The 22,728-nt window shown below is 45.1% G+C and overlaps 1 protein-coding gene across 3 annotated transcripts in view; it reads left to right on the forward strand.

Annotated features, from left to right (window-relative positions):
* The window catches only part of MYLK4 (myosin light chain kinase family member 4), an 88,657-nt gene that overhangs the window by 60,539 nt on the left and 5,390 nt on the right, over window positions 1-22,728 (forward strand). For all 3 annotated transcript variants that reach the window (XM_060308293.1, XM_060308292.1, XM_060308294.1), the window contains 9 exons: window positions 3,770-3,848; window positions 7,387-7,492; window positions 11,283-11,376; window positions 11,450-11,559; window positions 12,450-12,546; window positions 15,703-15,773; window positions 16,547-16,675; window positions 17,323-17,475; window positions 20,157-20,235. In XM_060308293.1, the coding sequence (XP_060164276.1) occupies window positions 3,770-3,848; window positions 7,387-7,492; window positions 11,283-11,376; window positions 11,450-11,559; window positions 12,450-12,546; window positions 15,703-15,773; window positions 16,547-16,675; window positions 17,323-17,475; window positions 20,157-20,235 (918 nt within the window). The remainder of the gene's footprint in view (window positions 1-3,769; window positions 3,849-7,386; window positions 7,493-11,282; window positions 11,377-11,449; window positions 11,560-12,449; window positions 12,547-15,702; window positions 15,774-16,546; window positions 16,676-17,322; window positions 17,476-20,156; window positions 20,236-22,728) is intronic.

The following is a 22,728-nucleotide window of genomic DNA, read 5'->3' on the forward strand; positions in this document are numbered from 1 at the left end:
ACCAAACATGTTCATCTTGGCACCTCCATAAGCAGTAATATACCCTCAGCTCAGGATTTATGCGGTTAGTTTAGTCGTGGCCCATTGTGATGTTAAGAAAACAGTTTTCTGAAGCAACTGTAGTCCCCAAATGCAGGGCTGTGGGTGTCACTTAACATCAGCTAAGTGATGCGAAGGATGTGAGAGTTAGTGGCAGGGTGCATGTCAGGTTGTGCCTGGGGGGTCCGGCTTTTCAGTGATGCAGCCTGACACACGGATGTTCTCGCCATGAGACCATTCCGGAAAGCACTTCTTCCTTCGTGCACACGGGCTCACCAGGCACTTCTAGAACCCTGACCCTTCGTGTGGTGCTGGGGAAGAAGAGGTGTAGGGAAAGGTCCATACCCCCGGGGCGGGGACAGTACCATAACCCAGGAAAGGATCGTCCAGAGAAGGCAGCAACCTTCTCTGTCTCAGTCTTTCTGTTATTTCAAAGTTAAAGCCATTTCAGGCCTGCTTTCTAAAACAGATTTTTATTGAATGAGAATGAAAGAGGGATTGGGTAAAGTTGTTCAATCGAATGAATTTCGCTTTTGGTTATCCCACCACTCAGGAAAAGTAGGGTTTTAGTGTTGGGCTGGTGAGGCTGGTGGTACACGGCACACACCTGTGCACCCGTGTTGCTTCCTCTAAGGGTCTCGATGCCACGGCAATAAGCGAAACCACAACAGAGACAGGAGTATGAAGTGGTTTACTCTGTCACAAAGGTCATTTGGAGAACGAATCCTGACCTCTTAAAAGCAGTACTTTGTAGAAGGTGGAGAAGAGTTTGCAAGAATTGAGCTGATAGCTCTCATTAGGTACTTGCCCTTGAACCTGCTAATAGAATGATTCTTCTCTAAAGCACGTATTTCAGGAAAGCAGAATGTGAGAAACAGTGTTACCTAGAGGGACGGTCTCCGAAGTAGTTGATTGTTCACTGCTATCGGCAAAATATTTCAAAGCATGTGGCAATATTTTACTCTATTTATAAATGATATAAATGGATAAGCAATACATGTATACATAGTTTTATAAACATTTCATATATTACAGACATAAATTATATGTGCTCAATATTACTAATACATATTTTAAAACGTAAGTAAAATATACATTTGAAAAGAATGGAGAAAGAATAGAAATTAGTTCTAACATTTCCTCCATGCCCCTCAAAGACTAGCTGGACAAGCTTGGGAACACAGGTCCACTCAGGACACCAGCCCAGGAAATGGGACAGAGTAGAGAGAGCAAAACTGTGTTTTGAATACTTGGGTATTCGGGCCAAATCCCCTTTCTTTCCCGAGTCATTCTACATCCACTGATATTATAAAAGGAATGGGGAAATGGTTACAAAAGGAATCCACGGGGCTTCCCTGGTGGCGCAGTGGTTGAGAGTCCGCCTGCCGATGCAGGGGACACAGGTTCGTGCCCCGGTCCGGGAAGATCCCACATGCCGCAGAGCGGCTGGGCCCGTGAGCCATGGCCGCTGAGCCTGCGCGTCCGGAGCCTGTGCTCCGCAACGGGAGAGGCCGCAACAGTGAGAGGCCCGTGTACCGCAAAAAAAAAAACAAAAAACAAAAAACAGGAATCCATGTGCAAATATATGAGTAATGATTAAGTGAACAAATTAATGAGTGACTGTGAGTGAAATGGGGCCCTCGTGCTCGTCTGGTCCGTCAGCATGAATTCAGCAAAGGACACAGTGTCTGGCCTGATTTTTTTATTCCTTAGCAGACCGTGATCATAATCCTTCCAGCACTGACCAGTCCTCTTTAATCAGTACAGAATACGTTTGTTTTTGGAAAACAAACAAGATGTGCTTACACACCTGTACTTCCTATTTTAGCAACTTCTACATATAACTTGGAAACACTAAGAACGAACTTCATACTGAAGTCGCTGCCCAGAAACAGAAGAGGAGAAATACGTCTTCTGTTTTTCGGGAACTCTTCAGTTCAAAGTTCCTCTAGATGTCAGTATGACCTAGGGAAATGAAAACATAATAGCCTGTGGCAATGAATAAAGACCTTCTTACGTTATCTAAATGGTGAATCATATCTGATATATAATTAAAGGAAAAAATGGTCTGGTTTGGAAGCTTGTTTCTTACCTTCCTCAGAATTGATAGTTCTCCTGTTGGTCAAATCAGAACACTGCACCCAGAGAGCGTCAGCACATCCTGTGGGCACCCACCACTGACACTGAGACGTCCCTGGAGGCAAACGCTGGAGGCTTACAGCCAAATTCTCAATTTTACATATTTTGATAGATTGAAATTAACTGACACACCAGTTTTTTTGTTTGTTTTTTTGGGGTTTTTTTGGCGGTATGCAAAAAATTGGGAAAAATGGGAAATTGATGAGAAAAAATGTTTAAGAAGGGCTTCCCTGGTGGCGCAGTGGTTGAGAGTCTGCCTGCCGATGCAGGGGACGCGGGTTCGTGCCCCGGTCTGGGAGGATCCCGCGTGCCACAGAGCGGCTAGGCCCATGAGCCATGGCTGCTGAGCCTGCGCGTCCGGAGCCTGTGCTCCGCAACGGGAGGGACCACAGCAGTGAGAGGCCTGTGTACCGCAAAAGAAAAAAAAAGAAAGAAAGAAAGAAAAAAAATGTTTAAGAAAATGTTGCAAGCTATACTGGGGTGGGAGTATGTGCTGATTGCTGTGCAAGTATAGAGCAGGGAAACTAAAGGACATTTTCCTGCCCTTTCACTTAGAAAGTTCCAAACTCCTGGGCTCTAATCTCTAGTTTTGGTTTTCTGCAGAGTTACTAAACATGCCTCTGTGTTTGAAGGTCCTTATCTGAAAAATGGAAAGGCTCTGAACCCATGGGACTGCCCTTTGGATTGTTTAAAAGCACATTTATAATTTGTCTTGATATCTATGACCTGCACTTACATGGTGTTTCATGCTTGCAAGTCACCCTCAGGCAAATTTTACTCTCTTTCCAAAGAAAAAAAGACTGATTCTTTGGACATCCATACAATTTCATTAACTTATAACGTATAACTTCAGAACTTATGATAATTTGGGTGGATTTATGTGGTATTTGAAAAGGGTTTGCTTAGCTAATTCAGAGAAACCAGGACTGTGAAAAGAATGTTTATCTCCTTAGAAAGGGGCCATCTGTTCTAAGCAATGTAGAAGCCCCTTTTATAAAAGCTTACTTTACTCTCCTACTTTCTGGTTTACAAAACCCACTGACATATAGCCTCTCATTTTTATTTGATTTATATGTGAACTATATCAAGACAATGCAAACAGAGGTCAAGGGTGACAATCGCGTTACAATATCCTTTATCTATCCATGAAGATGGGCCTTCTTCTACAAACAATGCCAGAGTTTTACAAAATTTCTTTGAAAATAGTGAGGTCATTTGCTTTCAAATACTCTAGTCTGTACAGGGCTTCATTAATTCAGACTGTTCTGCCCTCTAAATTACTATTTATTTTGGTATTTTTTTCTGTGTTTGAATTGTGTAATATAATGGTTCTCAATATGGGGTGAGTTTGCCCACCGGAGACATTTAGCAATTTCTGGAGGCATTTTTTTGGCTATTACACCTGGGTGGGGGAGAGTACTGTGGGCTTCGGGTGGGCAGAGGCCAGAGATGTTGCTAAACATCCTATAATCCTTGTGACATTCCCCATAACAAGGAATTCTCCAGCCCCAAGTGTCAGAAGTGCTGAGGTTGAGAGAGCCTGGTGTGATGTGTAACCCACATTACTCATTACTCAATCGTGTGCCCACAGGCTAAGGAGCAGGTGTGCTCACACCCTGGCCTGAAGGAAGCAGCACCAGACAAAGGCAAAAGGACGGCACCTCCCACAGGTAACCTTTCTATAAGACTAGATATTTGTGGGTCAAGCTCTGTTATACAAGTGGCGAGGTTGTTCTTGTTCAGAGGAAGTTACATGTTCGTGATGCCCTGTGTCGGGTGAAGTGCTGTTTGAATGGCTTTGGGTCCTACTAGTTACAAACTAGAAATTCTTTGGAGGCCCAGCTGTCAGTCCACTGGTCACGTTTTCGCCTACTTTGCTTCCCCAAAGCTTTTATCTGCCAATAAAGAGAAGCCTGTATAGAGATGCCATTCTGTGAAGCCAAAATTACACCGATCACATGCGTCCTCCGTTAAAACACTGTGTCCTATGGTGGCTTTTAGAGAGCTCTTCCCCGAAGAACAATCTGAGAAAGAAACGTTTAATAAAGCTCAACACGAAATAGGCTTAGAAGACCCCTGCCTCTAGTTCAGAGAAGTTTCACCGCATTTCATACAGAAAGACCACAGGATGAAATAGAAGATTTTGCCGTAAGAAATTCCACAGAGCCAAGAGAAAGTGAAGACGGGAGAGACATTTCATGCCCAGAGAGACTGAGCTGACAAGAAAATAATAGCTCCGGGGATGATAAGCAAGGCTCTGCAGATAAAAATGAATGGCCAGTGTTCAAAGAAGAGAAAAATGGGCTTCGTTCTAAGGAAAAGCCTGGTGACCGAGAAGCTAAGGAAAAAGGAGAATCCGAAATTCCAGATGAAACAGGGCTGGACAAGAGTTCAAATAAAGAGCAGTGTGTTTATAGAACTAACAGTGGTCAATCCTATGAAAGGTAGGGTGTAAAGCATTTGCTTCCACAGCTGACGTTTTCTGCAGATCTATGTGCCGTTGCAATTTAAGTCCATATCGAAGGATAACTGAAGTGACTGCTTTAAAGCAGGGGTTTAGAAGCCACTTTCCCAGCTGTGTGGAGTTTTCTTGGCCACGTTTTCTTGCCATTATTTTTTCTTCTTGCCTGTGACATTTTCAGGCATTTTATTGTTTTCTAAGTCTTCTACCAAATGATAGATGGATATAATGATTAGTAGTAATCACATCCAGTACTTTTAAAATATCAAGTAAAAGTTTCCTATTTTTAGCAGTATAGAGCACATCCTTCCTGAGATCGATAACTGAGCAATGATCAGATTGATCAGATGTATAAATTGGCTGCTTCCCAAATATTGTGAGGATTGAGTACACAGTAGGTCATTGAATGATTCTTCCTCAACCGTGAAGTTTCACATATAAATTCAGGCAATTATGTAGCCAACTCAAATGAATTACTCTACGTTATGATGAGCCACAGGATGTCTGGAACAAAGACCATCCCAGTTCAAACATCTGTGGTATTTTTTAGGGATTTAAGACATAACTCTTATTTCTTTTTTTTCTTTTTTTGGCCGCCCGACGCAGCTTGTGGAATTTTAGTTCCCTGACCAGGGATTGAACCCAGGCCCTCAGCAGTGAGAGCTCGGAGTCCTAACAACTGGAGCGCCAGGGAATTCCCCTTATTTCATTCTTAACTAATGTATTTTGGAAACTAATTGTAGAGAAGTCTAAGTTTCCAAGAATTAAATGTAACACTAATGTTTACTAAGAAAGTCCATCACTGCAGAGATGTTTTTAGTAAGGTCTGGAGCTGTTGGGAAACTTGTTAGGTCAGTTCTTTCACCAGTAAAGGCTGACTCTCTGCTGTTACCACTCAGAGACCACTGCTCCTTTCATTTTGCTTTAACGTGGTCACTTCTATCGTCTTTAAGGAAAGGAAGTGAAAAATGGAGATCAGACTAGTTAGGCAGTCATGAAATGACTGCCTTTGTAAAGGGTCCATGGACTAACTTGGGGTCATGAGGTTGTTAGGGAGGGTCCCCGGGATGCTGGTCATCTCCGCCTGTAACTGTGCTGCTTGGGATGACGGGGCTGCATCCTGCTTCATCTCACCCCAAACACTGACATCGCCAACTCTCCATCGCGAAGCTTACCTCCCTTCAACAAAGCATCATCTTGAGGACGCTTTAGTGCTCAGAAACTTGGCCATCTGAAAGTTTTCTCCCGGAAACTTTGAGAGCTGTGGCTGGATTTTATATTCCAGGTAAAATAATGGCAGCAGAAAAGCCATTTTCACATCACGAACCACAGGAAAGTCAGCGACAGGACCTGTTTTGCAGAACTCTCATCCAACAGAGCCCTCGGGCGGCAGTAAGCGGAGAGGGGCAGAGGTGAGCTTGGTCCAGGAGGAGAACAAGAAGAGCAGAATAGATGCGGCAGGTGCAGGTGACAGATGCACATGGAGGACACAGGAAGCCGGAGGCACCGGGGGGACCAACAAGACAAAGTCCTGGGGTTCCCTGGAGCAAAGACCCCCAGGCAGCAAGATCTGGTGACTCCCCCTGGGTAGGAAACGGCTTTTCTTCAGCCCTTTAAAGCTCCTTAACCTTTCCAGCAAACATTTCCGACTAAATTTCACTTAGCCTAACAGCCTGGAGGAGACATCATGCCACATTGATGCCATTTGTGTTCATAACTCAATCACTTTTGGGGTTTTTTTGGTCTGAAGAGACGAATGCCACCAAGAGAATTCTTTCATACCTTCTTCACTTTTCAGCATATTTATGGTGTGAAGGGAGAACGTCCCCATCAAATCAACTGCCCAGAGATTTATATTATCTGAATCTTAAAAAATATGAACACTTGGCAAAGTACCTAGCTCAAGATAAGTGCTCAAGAATAACATTTTGAATAAATGTAAATTTTTGAAAGCGAAGTTATTATCTACTCACTTCCCTTCGTACCCTTTGTATGCACGTAAGAAGCTGCACGCAGTAGATGTTTAAGTAATGAATAAATGGGGAAATGAATAGGTTCACGGCAAGTGACCGTGGAAAAGTAAAAAGGATACTGGAGGAATATTAGTGAGTAACGATGTATTTTAGAGCTGAGGTGGACTGGAGGTTAGATGCTTAGGCTGGAAGGTAGAAGGCGGGAGAAATTTGAGAGCTGTACAATATATACTTCGCCAGTTTTACTGGGTGTTGGATTTCAGCCAGGAAAAATGCACCTTTGCGCCTTAAATGTGTCTTGAATACTGGCTAAAATATTTTGGAAAGTCATATATAGTAATATCAAACCTTTCAATGACATGAAGAAATTTTTCATCTTTTTCTTCTGCCTTAAAGAAAATAATGGGCTTTATCAGTGGTGCTTTTAAAAAAATGGGTCAGTTTCTGGGGTTTATGTTCAGATATCTCCAGTTTGAAAGTACTACCTGTTTGGACTGTACGGGGCTTGGAGATTTGCAGTTGTTTGACGTTTCTGAAAGCTGCCCTGAGGGAGATAGGTGCCACGGTGCAGAGGCCCTGACACCCTTTCTCAAAGGTGTTGCGCGTCACCTTCATGAGCCGTGTATCCTAACACGAAATGAAAACTTACATTCCCTGGATCATTAGAAATCAAACAGGTGCCCACTGTGTTTTCTTATTAAATGAGCACGTTTGCACTCAGGCCCAGGCTTGGCCCTCGGGCCGCTTCTCACGCGGCCCTTCTCTCACCTCCAGACGAGGCCTGGGCACCACCTGCGCCGTTTGATCACCGCATCGTGACAGCCAAGCAGGCCGCGGTCAACAGCTTCTACACCGTGAGCAGAACTGAAATCCTAGGAGGGTGAGTAATGCTCACAGCTTCAACACTCTCGCGACAAAAGAGGAAAGAAGAGCGCTTTCAAAGAGACAGGTCTTTTCTGTTGTTTTAATTCTTATAAGTGTTTTTATTTTTATTATTTATTTTTATTATTTTATTTTTATTATTTTAGCTTTCGTACTGCTTCTTCATGTTTTTAAATTTTTATTTTATATTGGAGTATAGTTAATTGATAACGTTGTGTTAGTTTCAGGCGTACAGTATAGTGATTCAGTTATACATATACATGTATCTATTCTTTTTCAGATTCTTTTCCATTATAGGTTATTACAGAATATTGAGTAGAGTTCCCTGGGCTATACAGTGGGTCCTTGTTGTTTATCTATTTTATATATAGTAATGTGTACATGTTAATCCCAAACTCCTAATTTATCCTGCCACCTGCCCCGCCTTTCCCCTTTGGTAACCATAAGTTTGTTTTCTTTATCTGTGGGTCTGTTTCTGTTTTGTAAATAAGTTCGTTTGTATCAATTTTTTAGATTCCACATAGAAATGATATCATATGATAATTTGTCTTTGTCTGACTCACTGCACTTAGTACGACAATCTCTAGGTCCACCCATGTTGCCACAAATGGCATTATTTCATTCTTTTTTATGGCTGAGTAGTATCCTATTGTCTATATGTACCACATCTTCCTCATCCATCTGTTGATGGACATTTAGGTTGCTTCCATGTCTTGGCTATTGTAAATAGTGCTGCTATGAACAAAGAGATGGATCTTGAGAATTTCATAAGTGTTTGCCAATCTCAACCAGAGAACCGGAAACATCATAAGCGAACATTTTAAGAGATGAGAGATGTTAACCATTTCCGAAAATCATCACTGATGCCGGAGAGGTTGATGTGGTGACTACCCTCCACATTTAACATCTGCTTCACTTCCTGTGCTGTCGTGTCTGGAGTGAGTCCTCAGAAGGTTTAGAAGCTTGAAAACCGAGGAACAGAATGTAGAAATGAGCGAACACTGTATTTCTCATGGCACGTGTTTGTCATTGTTGGTTTCCGTTTATGCTGTTACCGTATGAATTACTATTATTACTGTATTTCAGTCGGTTACTTGCCTCCCAGAAGGACTTATTGGCAGGACATCCACATCTCCCTGAAGTAGGAAGAGTCAAGTCTATCGGGGGCGGGTCGGTCACTGGGGGAAGTTCCTTCTTCTTCTACCTCAGTCACAATAATCCCCCTGCGAGATCTTGGAACTTAAGGCTTAAATTATTCAGTTGACTCCCATCAGCATATCTATGTAAAATAGGAAGAGGAAAGCAGAACATTTATACAAATATATAGAAATTTACTTACCAACACAGGGAAAACACACATGGCTACTACAGAGCGCGTTCCCGCCTATGGTCCTGGGGGTGAGGTTGATTTTGCAAAGCCCCTCCCCCCCTTCCAATCCCATTTACCTTTTGCCCTTTGTCACGCGGACACACATGAACTTCCTCCTCCTCCGCTGGCCAGCTGATCCATTGTGGCGAAGGCCCCTCAGGCCTGTGAGGATGGGCTGAGGGGGAAAGGGGTGCTTGGGTGGCAAGCCAGCGACTGTTTCTCTAAAGGAGAGAAGTTATTTGCAGAAGCAGCTTTGAAACAACCACCAGGGTTTGCGTGTGCTTCTGATCGAGGTTTGTCAGTGACTCTTAGAGTTTCCTTCCTGCCCCTTTGGGCAGCGTTGACTCTTCTTTGTCATCCTGCAGGCAGGACCAGCTGCCCATCACCCCCTGTTCTGGGCTCAGTAAGTAAGTTAGAGGAACACAGTCAGATGTGTATGTTTGCCTCAGAACACAAAGAGGTCATCAGCAGGTGGCCCTCCTTCTCAGTAGTAGGAGAGTCAACATGCAGCAAATTATCCTGCACTTTGGGCAGAGCTATTGCACCATGGCAAGGATCCCTGGACCCTGCATGCGGTGTCAGGCCCCTGAATTTTCCTGGGGTTCATCTCCCCCGTGGCCTGTAGGGGGATTAGAGTCCCCGCTCACCCCGTTCAGTTAGCATGACGTTATCAGCCTGGTGGACCAGCAGGGACCCTGTGAGGTCACCTCATCACTCAAAGCTTTGCAGAATAAACCAGGCCAGAGAGACAGACGGGGTGGCCCTAAAGCAAAACAGCCACGAGGCACCACTGTTGGGCCAGGCCGTTCTGGGGGCCGTTGCTAATTAAGAAACAAGCCTTTTCGTAATGAACAGCCACATCGGAAGCGCCTGGGGCTGTAGGTTCATGAGCTCCAGGAAAGAGACCACGCCTGGGCCGGTGGGTGGGATTGAAGTCGTGCTCGCCTGTGCTCACGGACCCACCTGCTTCTGCTCAGGGAGCGTGGCTGAGTCGGGGCGATGCGGTGCCCTCGCCTCCACTCCCACCCCTTCCCTGTTGCAGCAGCCCTCTCCTCTGCTGTGGGCTTCTGGCCTCGACGTTGGGGAGCTCTCCTTCCACTCCTGCATGCGGCCAGCGCGACACAGGCAGGCACGTGGGTTCCAGTTATCTCACTAATCAGGCATCACGGCAAGCAAGTCGGATCTGAAGATTGTTCTTGAGTGTGCCTTTTGGTGTGTGAGGATATTTGAAAGAAGCTGTCTTAAGAAGTATATTTAGGACTTCCCTGCTGATGCAGTGGTTAAGAATCCACCTGCCAATGCAGGGGACACGGGTTCGAGCCCTGGTCCGGGAAGACCCACATGCTGCGGAGCAACGAAGCCCGTGTGCCACAACTACTGAGCCTGCGCTCTAGAGCCCACGAGCCAGAACTACTGAAGCCCACGCACCTAGAGCCCGTGCTCCGCAACGAGAGAAGCCACCGCAGTGAGGAGGCTGCTCGCCACAACTAGAGAAAGCCCGCACGCAGCAACAAGGACCCAATAGATCCAAAATTAAATAAAATAAAAATAAATAAATTTATTAAAAAAAGAAGGATATTTAAATTTATATCCAAGCTAAACTGTCAAAAAATCTCACAGGTGGTTATGGAATACGTATTTTGATTAAATGTGTCTATATGCAATTTTGTTATTACTTCTTACTTATTTATATGCAGTTTCCAAAAGTAATCTGGTATGCCTGACCTACAGCCTGTACCACTCGTATGCTTACGAAGCCTAGCTTGTTACATTCCTATGTATTCAGAAAGATTCTATTGTTTCTGTGACGGAAGTTCTCAAATTTTAGGGTTCATATGAACCACCCAAGGGGCGTCATGAAAGTGCAGCTTCTGGGGCCTCCCCCGGCCTTCCTGTATCAGTAGGGCTGGGGTAGGGCTGGGACATCGCCCCCCAGGGAATTCTGATGCCAGTGGCCTGTATCAGAACTTGACGTGTTCTAGGAGATATTTTTAAAAATTAATTAATTAATTAATTTTTCTCTGCGTTGGGTCTTCGTTGCTGTGCGCAGGCTTTCTCTAGTTGCAGTGAGCGGGGCTCCTCACTGCGGTGGCTTCACTTGTTGCAGAGCATGAGCTCTAGGTGCGCGGGCTTCAGTAGTTGTGGCGCACGGGCCCAGCCGCTCCGCGGCATGTGGGATCCTCCCGGACCGGGGCACGAACCCGCGTCCCCTGCATCGGCAGGCGGACTCTCAACCACTGCGCCACCAGGGAAGCCCCTGTTCTAAGAGATATTGGCTACAGCATGTGCATAACAGGCTTGCTCATTCAAAGTCAAAAAGAGGGGTGCCGGGCAGCTGTATTGTCCACTGGGCAGTGACTGGAGCAGGGCCCTGGTGGGAACAGACCCTCATGCTGGGCCTCGTCCTCTTCTCTGGCAGGGGGCGCTTTGGCCAGGTTCACAAGTGTGAGGAGAAAGCCACAGGTCTGAAGCTGGCGGCCAAGATCATCAAGACCAGAGGCATGAAGGACAAGGTGAGGGCTGTGCGGTGTGGACCCCACCTGGCCGTTGTCCTCACGGCGCTAAACCAGCCCTTCCCTCTCCCAGGATGAAGTGAAGAACGAGATCAACGTCATGAACCAGCTGGACCACGTGAACCTCATTCAGCTCTACGACGCCTTCGAGTCTAAGAACGACATGGTCCTGGTCATGGAGTAGTATGTCCCCCGCCGCTGCCCCAAACCTACCCACACAGCCAGGGCCCCTTTATATGCGGCTGCGGCTCTGTCCTGCCTCGGAGCTGCTGGACCATGCTGGGGCGCCCTGATTCTGACTTGCATGTGTCAGAATCTCATCCACTTCGGGAAGGAAATTACTCGGGAACTGACGCCTCCATGTGAGATTTTGTTGATAAGTAGCAGGACGACAACAGAGGTTTAGCTTTATTTCCAAGCTGTGCTGTCAAAACCCCGGCTTAACTCTTGTTCTGGGTAACCTGGAGGAAAGTGATTCTTGAACTGCATCTCACCTTTGACCTAATTGCTAATACAAAGTTCATGTCAAACTCTTACAAGTAAACCTAAGAAGCTTCTGTTTCAAATTACTTTTATAAAAACGTAGTAAGTGTTTAGTTAGAAAGTGAGTCATTCTGACACTGAATTGGTGTTTGTGATTCACATCATTTCCCCACCCCAGCCCCCGTTTGGGGTTTTGTTTATCACTGTGCGATGGGGATTTTGGATAATAAAATATCCAGCATCAGCCACTTAGAAGCATTTTATAGGTGAAATTAGTCTAACCTTCCCGTGGTATTTGGAATCCCTCTCCCTGCCTTCTTAGCATCCTCTTCATCCTCCGTATATGTTAGGAAACAGCAGAGATGGGCCCATCCCAGAGCTGTAGCCACTGGATGAGAGGGCTTTGAGACTTTCCATCTGTGAAAGTGGTGGTGGCTCAAATAAGGGCCTTCAACGTAAGAGGCATCTCACTGAGAAGGTAGAGACATAGCTGCCCACACACCTGTTGGAAGAGTCAGAGAGGCTCAGACACGAGAAACACATGCTCATCAAGAGGTCGTGACTCAGGACGCCCCCCTCTTTCCCTGCAGTGTGGATGGAGGGGAGCTCTTCGACCGCATCGTTGATGACAACTACAATCTGACTGAGCTTGATACCATCCTGTTCATCAGGCAGATATGTGAGGGGGTAAGGCACATGCATCAGATGTACATCCTCCACTTAGACCTGAAGGTAGGGTGTGTTTTGCATCATCTGAAATGTAAACCCTTCCCAAACCCTCCCCTCAGTGAGTGGACTTGGATCAGGGGGCCCTGTTGGGTACTGTACACCAGCTAGGGAGATTGATCCTGTCACTAGGTACATATTCAGGAATTTGAAACTCTGGATTCTTGCCTCATCTCCCCATTCTCAACGTCTCTCACCTCCTAATATGTGCATGTCTCCATCTGTAGGGAACGGCTACTCAGATTCTTGTAACTTGCCTTTGTTAAAGGAATTCACATGGGAGATGGTTTCCACCACCACCACCCTCATCATCGCCACAACCATCACCATCATCACCACCACCATTGCCACCATCACCATCATCATGACCATCACCACCACCATCACCACCATCACCATCACCAACACCAACACCACCACTACCACCACCATCACCAACATCACCACCATCACCACCACCATCACCATCATTACCACCAATACCACTACCACCACCATCACGACCATCACCACCACCACCATCATCACTACCACCATCACTACCATCACCATCATCATGACCATCACCACCACCATCACCATCATCACCACCAACACCACCATCACCACCATCACCACCATCACCACCACCACCACCACCACCACCACCACCATCACCACCATCATCACCATCACCACCACCATCACAGCATCCGTGTTGCATCCTCTCATTATTAGGATGAGTAGGTGGGAGAATTTTAGCTAACTCAGAATTTCCTGGTTGTAGCCAAACTTTCCAGCTCTCCAAGAATCCCCAGCACTGTCCTAAAACCTTTTAGGAAAGTGAGGACTTTAGGGATTGTTTTTCTACAGGCATACTAGAGCACAGAGGAGAAACCTATGGCAGAATGGGATACAGGGCAGCCAGGGGGAGGTGCTAAGAGGGCGAGGGGCAGAAGGGGGTGGGTGGGGCTGGGCAGCACCCTGGGAGCAGTGGAAAGCCTGTGCCAACAGCAGGGAGCCAAGCCTTCTTTCTCCTCTTATTTAATGAGCCTTTCCTTTCGCTCTATCGCCCATTATGAAGTCCCTAGAATTGGACGGTGCATAGTTACAACCAGGGAAGGACCAATAACTCCGACCAGCTCTAATTTCGTAAAGTGCATCTTCTTGTGTGGCTCAGTCATTTTCTCATTTCCCTGTTTGCACAGCATGACAGGGAGATAAAATATATATTCTGTATAACATACCATCTACTGCAAGTCATCAGGGATTGCAGAGCTAAATAAATGTAACTTCCTTAAATAGGTTTCCATGGGCCGCTGCTCCTCTAACTTGGCTTCCCTTACTCTCTTGATTTATGTCTTTTGCCTCTCCCATTCACAGGCCAGAAGGAAGTGATATATAAAATGACACAGCCAGAGGTTAAAAATCATTAGCAAAGCCCGTGGCTATGAGCTGGTTTGATAATGCATGTTTTCACGGAGCATTTTCATTGAGGGTAGATATTCTTACACATATCCCTAAAGGGCTTTGACTGGCAACTGAAATGAGGACCTGACCTGTCATAAGTCAAACAACTCCATATGTGGCTTCATATTGTTGATTGAGGACTTGCAACGGGCAATTTTAGCTGTGGCTTGTATGTAAAGATCATAATAAAAGCGACAGCTGGATGAGTCATTAAGGGTCAGGCATCCCTTCCAGAAAGCTCCTTGGAAGGAAAGGGGCCCAAAATATTGAATGCTTGTCACTATGTAGGGGAGATTATAGGTGACTTAAGAATGATCTCCTTTTATATATTTTTTGTGTTTTGCAAAACTTATTCAATGAATATGCTTTAATTTCATAATTAGAAAAAAAATGTAACTTTTGAAAGTGCCCTCAGAGCTGTTTCTTTACATTCTGCAAATATTTTACGTCACGGTGCTCCTTGGCAATCGGACAGCTTTATACATGATCGATCAGTTATTTAAGCATGAGGCCAAGTCTTCTTGTATAGCACCCACTTTTCCATAAGTCGCCTTTTCTTATAGACTTCTGTTTTAGAGATATTTTAGAAAAAAGGCTTCCAAAGACATTATGCCCGACCAAATGGACTATTGATTATTGGCAAGGTGACACTAGGTCATTTCATGAAGTGTTTCTGAGTTTCTGATCTCATTCTAACCTCTTCTCTACCTAGACGGGCAGGGGAGGGGCAGCCATGATCCCACCTAAAGGATGGGACATGAATCCTGGGGATTTGGCAACTTGGCCAACCTCCCCCTTCCCGCCAGCACTTAGGGAAGAGTTGGGGTTAATTAGAGCTTGAAAGTTTCAGGCAATTCTTTGAAATTTTTATTTCTCTTTTATGGATGACCTGGACTTTAAAACGAATCCCTTATTTTTCCCAGACCTCGGTTTTTCTATCTTAACAAAGGTAGGTACACTTATAAGACATTCTGTAAACACTGAGCTGTAGTGCTACCTACCTTTCTCCTCGTCACCCTGAGACTGTCCGGTTGGCGGGGCAAAGTCTTTCCAGACTCAGACTCCAAGGGAACACTTAGTCAAGGGTTTTAGACACTGAGACCAAACTCAGCACAACTCTGGAATTGCTGAGAATGGAGAGTGAACGGGGGTGAGGGAGCCCCTCCTTTCACATATGACTTTCCCACAGACTGAGCGCGAAGGGAACGTCCGGAGGTTAGAGCCGTTCTCGTTACAGTGCATGTTCAGTGTGGCTGGTGGAATGAATCAGGCCATTTCTCCTGGAACTCATAAATCCTCAGGAAAAATATTCCTCCAAGAAGGGGAAATTCATACTTCATAATTTTAGGGGGCAGATGTCAAGGCTGAGACGGCCCCCACCAGTCCGTTTGGAAAGGCCTGAGCAGGAGGCCTCGGCCTGAACTCAGGCGTGATCGGCGGCGGCAGAGCTGGGGGAGGGACGGGCAGGGCCAGGCGAGCGAGGCAGGGGACCTACAGCCTTGTCCACCACATAATTAAAGGAGAAAATACCCACGCAGACAAGCCAGCCCCAGAGGGAAAGGCCCGATCTGTTTTCCCGAGCATCGTTGTATTTTTAGTTGTGGTTCAGGGACAATTTGAGTGAAGGATGGTTGTTTTCATTGCTAATGTGTCTCTTTCTCCTGGCAGCCTGAGAACATCCTGTGTGTGAATCGGGATACTAAACAAATAAAAATTATTGACTTTGGATTGGCCAGAAGGTATGTCAGTTTGGACATAGGTGTATGAACTGAGTTAGGGAGCACGGTGGTGCTCGTTCTTTGCAAAGAAAAATCTGACGTACCCCTTGGTTTCATATCCCCATTTAGAATTAACCAAAGTTACGTTTCAGCTTTACCTTGCTGGCTTCAGAATTTGAACGTTTAGGAGTTTGCACAGTGCACGCAAGAAAAATATGGAATATTAAAACCTAATACAGTGCAGTTATTAAACTTGAAGACATTAATTCAGGATTTGTAAGAGTTTGTCTTAGTCTTTTATATTTGTTCCATGTGTAAAGAGAATATTTACTTAAAAAAATTAATAGTGTGACCAAGATTGCAAAGGGTTCTGGCTCAGACCAGCCTCTTAAGGGAGCAGAGACTCTGCATGGACCTAAGCGCATTAGTGAAAATATTAAATGGTCGTAAATTACCGCATCTTCTTTATTCATTAAAACAGGCTCGTTCAAGCCATCAACATGTCACAGTCTGTATCACTGCTCCTTTTGTCGTGTTCCATAATTTGTGCTCGAAATTATTCCAAGTGGCTTTTCTCACAATTATTTCAGATTATTAAGGCTTTCTAGTGGGAAGCTTCTTTACAAGTTGTGGACACTGTCTCTTCAGTATGGGATTTCCTTTATCGTCTCTTTATTTTAAATTTGCTGTGTGGCTGCAGTTCTTTTGCTCGTTGACCGCCTCCTCTCCACTTCCGTGCTTTTTGACTTTTGACTGACCTTCTCCATTCCTCTGCACTGTCTCCTAAATTTCAGATACAGACCCAGAGAGAAGCTGAAGGTGAACTTCGGAACGCCAGAATTCCTCGCCCCTGAAGTTGTGAACTATGATTTTGTTTCCTTTTCCACGGACATGTGGAGCGTGGGAGTCATCACTTACATGCTGTAAGTGGACCCCCAGCCCCTCTGACGCTTGTTCTCAATCGCCCCGCATATTCTATTTGCTATTTTGAATAAAAACCCTAATTTATGTCTTTCGAAAATAAATAACTCTGTTCCATAGTCAGATACTCCCTAGGTTCTGTTGACTCCCGTGGGTGAGAGGAATAAACTCTTTCCCTGTACATCCCCTGAAAAAGTAAAAGGATGTCTTCTTCATTAATCACCCTAACCCTAGGACAACACTTAGTGCCCCCAAAGAAACTAGAAGAACACAACCGCCCCCAAACTTGTGTCCTGATCCCTGAAATGACTCAGTAGCTTTACTCTTCAGAAGTGACGTTCCTGGCGGTTGCCGTCTGCGGATGTGACAGCACTTTGCTAGCTGTAAAGTGCTTTAAAAAGGCAGTTTTACTCTTCTCTGAGATTCATACCTGAGGGTAGCTGCCGCCTTCATTGTGACCTTGTTTAAGTTAGGAGTTGGGTGGGAGACATAGCGTTTTCTCGATTGCAAAGACATATTATAAAATTATGCTTAATTCTTGGTGATTTGCCTCCTTTCAGTTTTAAAGGACAGAAACAAGAAGGCAACTTATCTGTACAGGGTTTGAAGGTGTTTAAAGACTACTCAACCCGGACTCCGTGTCTTACAGACTCAGCGGTTTGTCCCCCTTCCTGGGAGATAACGACGCCGAGACCCTGAACAACATCCTGGCCTGCAGGTGGGATCTGGAGGATGAAGAATTTCAGAACATCTCGGAGGAGGCCCGGGGGTTCATCTCCAAGCTTCTGATCAAGGAGAAGAGGTGATCACATCCACTCTGTGCTCAGGAAGAAGTAGGGGTAACAGAGAGGCATGCTCCACCAGGGTTGTGAGAACTCATGTCAGAGAACTACCACCCCCTCGGTGACACCTGTGTTGCACCTGCAGAGTCGTAGTTAGAATGAATTTGATGCCCTTGACCCCGTTTCCTGAGATCTGGGACTGCCGTGGTCACGAGGCTTGAATGGGGCTGCAAAAACCCACCCTTCTGCCTTTTCCAACAAGGCAGTTAGGGTCTCTTGCTGGGCCTCTGTGCACTCACCCTCCAAATGAAGGGTTCGGGACAAGTTATTCCCATGATCCCCTTCACATCTACGAGGCATATGTGGCTCCATGCAGGTGAACACTTGACGATCATTTCATTTGAGAGTCTGCTATGGACCAGACTGTGCCAACTGCTTTACAGACATTATCTCTTTAACTCCACACAGCCCCATGGGTGGAAATTATCAATAATATTCTATGCGTGAGACTCCAAGATCGTACGGCTAGCTAAGTGGCAGAACCGACGATCAACACGAGGCCGTGCACTTAACTGTTATGTATTACATGGACTTTTACTTTTCTGCCCTGCTAAAATCACATAATTCAAACTTCAGTGGACGAAGAGTAGTGATACTGAAATATAGGGGCTTGCATTTTAGAACCATGGGGGTGATGGGGGTCAGGGAACGGCAGGGGTAACGGGTCTGGTGCAGAGCCTGACATACTCCTTCATGCAGCACTTCACTGACTATCTCCAAGCTGCCAGGAAATATGTCTGGGGCTTTGAGAACAGATGCATAAAGCCCAGTCCCTGCCTTTAATTAAGTCATGAGCTAATAGAAGACACGGGTATATTTTAAAAGAGGCAATGAAATGTGGTTAACATTTATTAAAGATGGAGTATATTGACACGGGCCAGAACTGAGCCTGAAAGGTGAGGAGGGCTAAGCCCGGCTGGAGTGTCAATCGGAGAGCTCTTTAGAGCCAAGAAAGATAAGGAAAGACAGCATCACTGTCTGTATATTGTACCAGCATCGCTGATGATGTAACCGGCATCGCCGTCTGTACATTGCTGAATGCCAGCAGAGAACAGATGCAAAATGTCATCTCCGTCAAATCTTTGGAGGCTGAGAAATCCACACTTACTGAGAACCTATGTTACTCACGTGCTCTTCTGTGTCAGCTGGTTAATCCTCCAGCTGATCCGGTGGCATGTGGATGCTGTCACAGTTACTTTACAGATGAGGGAGCTGAGGCTCAGAGCAGGGAAGCAGCCGCCCAGCTGGCTCAGGGGCTCCAGCACCCCTGCTCTGCCCACCCTCAGTCTGAGGGCTTCGTTCTTTACCTAAAGAGCAACAATCGCATGTGTGGGCAGAAAAACAACTGGCTGAGCATTCAAGCCGGTGCAGGAATGAAACCAAGGCCAATGGCGGCCATTGCTATCATAGAATAAATTTCTGGGCTACAGAAGTAAACTTGAAATTGTATTAAATATTTAATTATTAGTACAATGTTATAGTTAACTTTTCAATAGTCGGCTCTTGAAAGTTTGACACTGGAGTGCAGGGATCATTTTTTAGCACTGTCAGCTGTTGGAATGCTTCTGAGGTCCAACATGGAAAATTTATGGTAGTCAACAGACTAACCCTTCCAACTGAAGTTGATGGAGGTCCAGAGTTGTTTTTTTAATTATATCTATTCATTTAGGGTCCTACTGGTGATGTTGTCACCAAGTTATCCTTCATTGACTAAAGTAAAGGCTTCTCTCCTCTTCTTCTTTTTAATTGAAGTGTAGTTAATTTATAATGCTGTGTTAGTTCCGAGTATACAGCAAAGTGATTCAGTTATACATATATATCCTTTTTCAGATTCTTTTCCATTACATCCTCTTCTTATACTTAAATATTTGGTGTCTAATGAAGCAATTTTATTGAAGCAATTCTATAGACTGAACTTCACGGCGCTTGGAACTGCTTTCTTGGTACTGTTTCGGAAGCAGACTTCAGGTTATTGCACTCACTCATAATGTTTAAGTTTGAAAGGTTATTTTGTTTAATGTGATAAACATTAGTACACAAGACAGGTTTACAAAGCTTAAAATTATGGTATATAATCTTTATGATTCTTCCTCATGTATTTTTTAATTGTATAAACCTTTGTTGGCTCAAGACTTCCTAATATACTCTCTCTCAGTACTTACATTGACGTTCCATCTACTTCTCCATTTATTTGACTCTCAAAACTTAATTCAAACACTAGCAATACATATTATTCAAAAGTTTTGACACATACATTGCTTTTGCAATCATCAAGAATCATAGTAGAATTTTGTCTTATATTAATAAATATATGTTGATTCTTCAACTGACTGATAGAAGTTCAATTTATGAAGCTCAGACATTCCATCAAGAATGGTTACTTCTATCTGAAGATAAATGTTCAGTTATGAACAAGAATTCTGAATTATCTGCCTTGCTTTGTCCTGGACATTCGGCCATCTGGTCTCCCAAAGGCAGTGGTCAGAGCCGAGGTCTCTTTTGCCGTGTTTGGAGCCTGGAACCAGGCCAGCCCTAGACTATCATGTGAGAGAGAGATACATTTCTATCTCGTTCAGAGCCTTGGGTGGAAGGGGAGGATCCAAATGCAGGGGATACAATAACCCCCTGCGTTTCCCTTTAGTTGGAGGATAAGCGCGAGTGAAGCCCTCAAGCACCCTTGGCTGTCGGATCACACGCTCCGCTCCAGGCTCAGCGCGCAGGTAACCGTGGCTCCTGGCTTTCCCTCTTTTCTAGTCGGCTTCAGTCTGCTGACGAGCAGATGCTAGAGGCACCTTAGCCTTGAGTGAAGTTCTCTCTAATTAATTTCTCTTGGGCTTCAAATCTTGTGCTAAAGTGTTAAATTGCTTAAAATGTGTTTATTGAGCAATTTATGTTTTTAATGACTGCTAATTACATTGCTTAGTAGAGCATTATTTTCAGCAGAACTATTTGTTACATTTATTATTTAATTACTGTATCCATTGCACAGTGAATTGTATCACTGTAACTGTGCCCACGCCCGCATATAGCCTAGGGTCTATAAACACGTAAAGCTTTGGAGAACACGTGTTAATGTACATTCAAGGTAAATATTCTCCTTCAAACACAACTCAGAATTCCAGCTTCTGTGCTTACCTGGTTTAGTCTGCTTTGGGTGGCAAAACCCTGCGATATTCAGCTTGGTCAAGAGATGAATACAAGTGCGTGTGAAGGTGACTCTTGCCAAAGACTAAATGAAGGGGCCTGGGGTGCACGTCCAGAGTAACTGAGCGCTGCCCTGCGGGCAGTTCCTGAATGGAGTCCCCATTGGCTCTCTTTGCCTTAATTACTGTTTACACCCCAACTTCCTCGTCTGCCTCTTCAGCACAGATTCCTTTCCTAAGCTTCAGATCCGAACAGCCACCTGTGCGCTGGGCATTTCCACGCAGATGTTCTCAGCTCTAAACGGAACTCACCCCGCCCCGCCCCGCCCTCACCTCATTCTCAACCATCCTCCCAGAGCGGCACCTCCCCCGAATGGCCTCAACTGGACCCCAGAGCATCTCTTTGCTTCCTTCCTCTCCCTCAATCCCCTCATCTCATCTGTAGTTTATTTCCAAGTTTCTATACGTGATTTCCCCCAATTATTTCTGGAATCTGTACAATCCTCTCCGTCTGAGTGGTTATCTTGCCCGGGACGCCTGTCACCTGAATTACTGTCACAGCCCCCTTCAGACCATCTCCATCCAGATTCTGTGGAATACACCAATAACACAGAAGCAGATGTGTAACGTTTAAGTAACTTTGCTGAATACTCAGGGTGGTCAACGGGGCAAGAACACAGGCCGTCAGGCCTCTCTGGGGACGCGGGCCTGGCATGAGTAGCAGCTGAGACGGCTGCTGTCGTGTCCTGGTGCCGGATGTGCCTGATACACTCTCCTTTCCTCCACCTTTGCTCCTGCACCCCCTGGGGCTTCGGAATGGAGCTTTTCCACTGACCAGAACCCTGGGATGACTGTGCTCCCAGTACTCACTTTTTCCACATCCAGTTTTTATTGAAATTAACTTCACTTCTAAATGCAGCATGGGTAGTAAGTTTTCTTTGTGTCTGAATATACCTTTCCTTGATAATTGGTACTGATGTCAAGTAAAAATAGGCTTATTCCCTAGCAGGTGCCTCACCCAGACTGCGTAACCTGCTTATTAGGGTTACCAACCTATTCTGGGCCAATTTTCCACTGATGTATTTTTATCCAAGCTTATTGGTGTCCAAATACACTTTGACGTGGTCGACAATATGGAAACCACAGCAGATAATTAATGACATTATACAGTTTAAAAGTGTTTAAAAATATTTTTTAAACCATATAATGACAACAACAACAAAAATCCCCTTTCTGTTACTCTGTCCAACTGCCGGTGCCTCAGGTGAACAGACATTTCAAGAACAGTGAGGACTTTTGAAAAATTCCATTGTATAAGTCCAGTTAGTTTCCATGAACGTTATAATTACACAGCGCCGTGCCAGGCACCGTTCTAACTGCTTTATGAAAATTAGCTCATTTGGTCCCCAGGCCAAGCCTCCGAAACGGGCGCTGTTATCATCCCCGTTATGTGGATGAGGCCGCCGAGGACAGGGTTAGGGGCTCATCCAGCATCCCACGCAGGCAGCAGGCTCGGGAGTCGGACGAGGGTCCCCACTCTGCCATCCTGCTGTGACGATGCCGGAACCATCCTTGTAGGACGTCGTTGCTGTTCCTGAAGGCCAACACCCAAGCTCAATATAGTTTATTCTTCAGTGAAATATTGAGACTCATTTTTCCCAGAAGACTCATTTCTGGAATCATCTTGGTTCTATGTTCTATAGAATCAGAATTCAACTCTATGTTGAAAAGTTAACGCTTACCCAAACTATTTAAATCTAAATTCTATTTTTAAAATTTTCTTAATAAACTTTTATCCCTTTTAAGTATTTCGTGCTTAAAAGCACTTCCTGTTTCGGAACTGCTGCGCGTGACTGTGGTCAGTGAATTTAGGAAGGATTTTCCTTCTTAGACGCTGAGGCCCTGGAGTTCTCTGCCTTCTCTGTTACGCTTACAAGACTGAGGTTCGCACCTTTGCTCTGTGTCACCATCCACACGTAACCCATCTTCCATCAGAAACAGCTCTCACCTGGGACGGAGCAGAGCCTCACTGCAGATCTGTGGGAACTTAGCCAGCACCTCCTGTATTCC

This window comes from Globicephala melas, chromosome 11 (genome assembly GCF_963455315.2).
Source record: "Globicephala melas chromosome 11, mGloMel1.2, whole genome shotgun sequence".
Lineage (NCBI taxonomy): Eukaryota > Metazoa > Chordata > Mammalia > Artiodactyla > Delphinidae > Globicephala > Globicephala melas.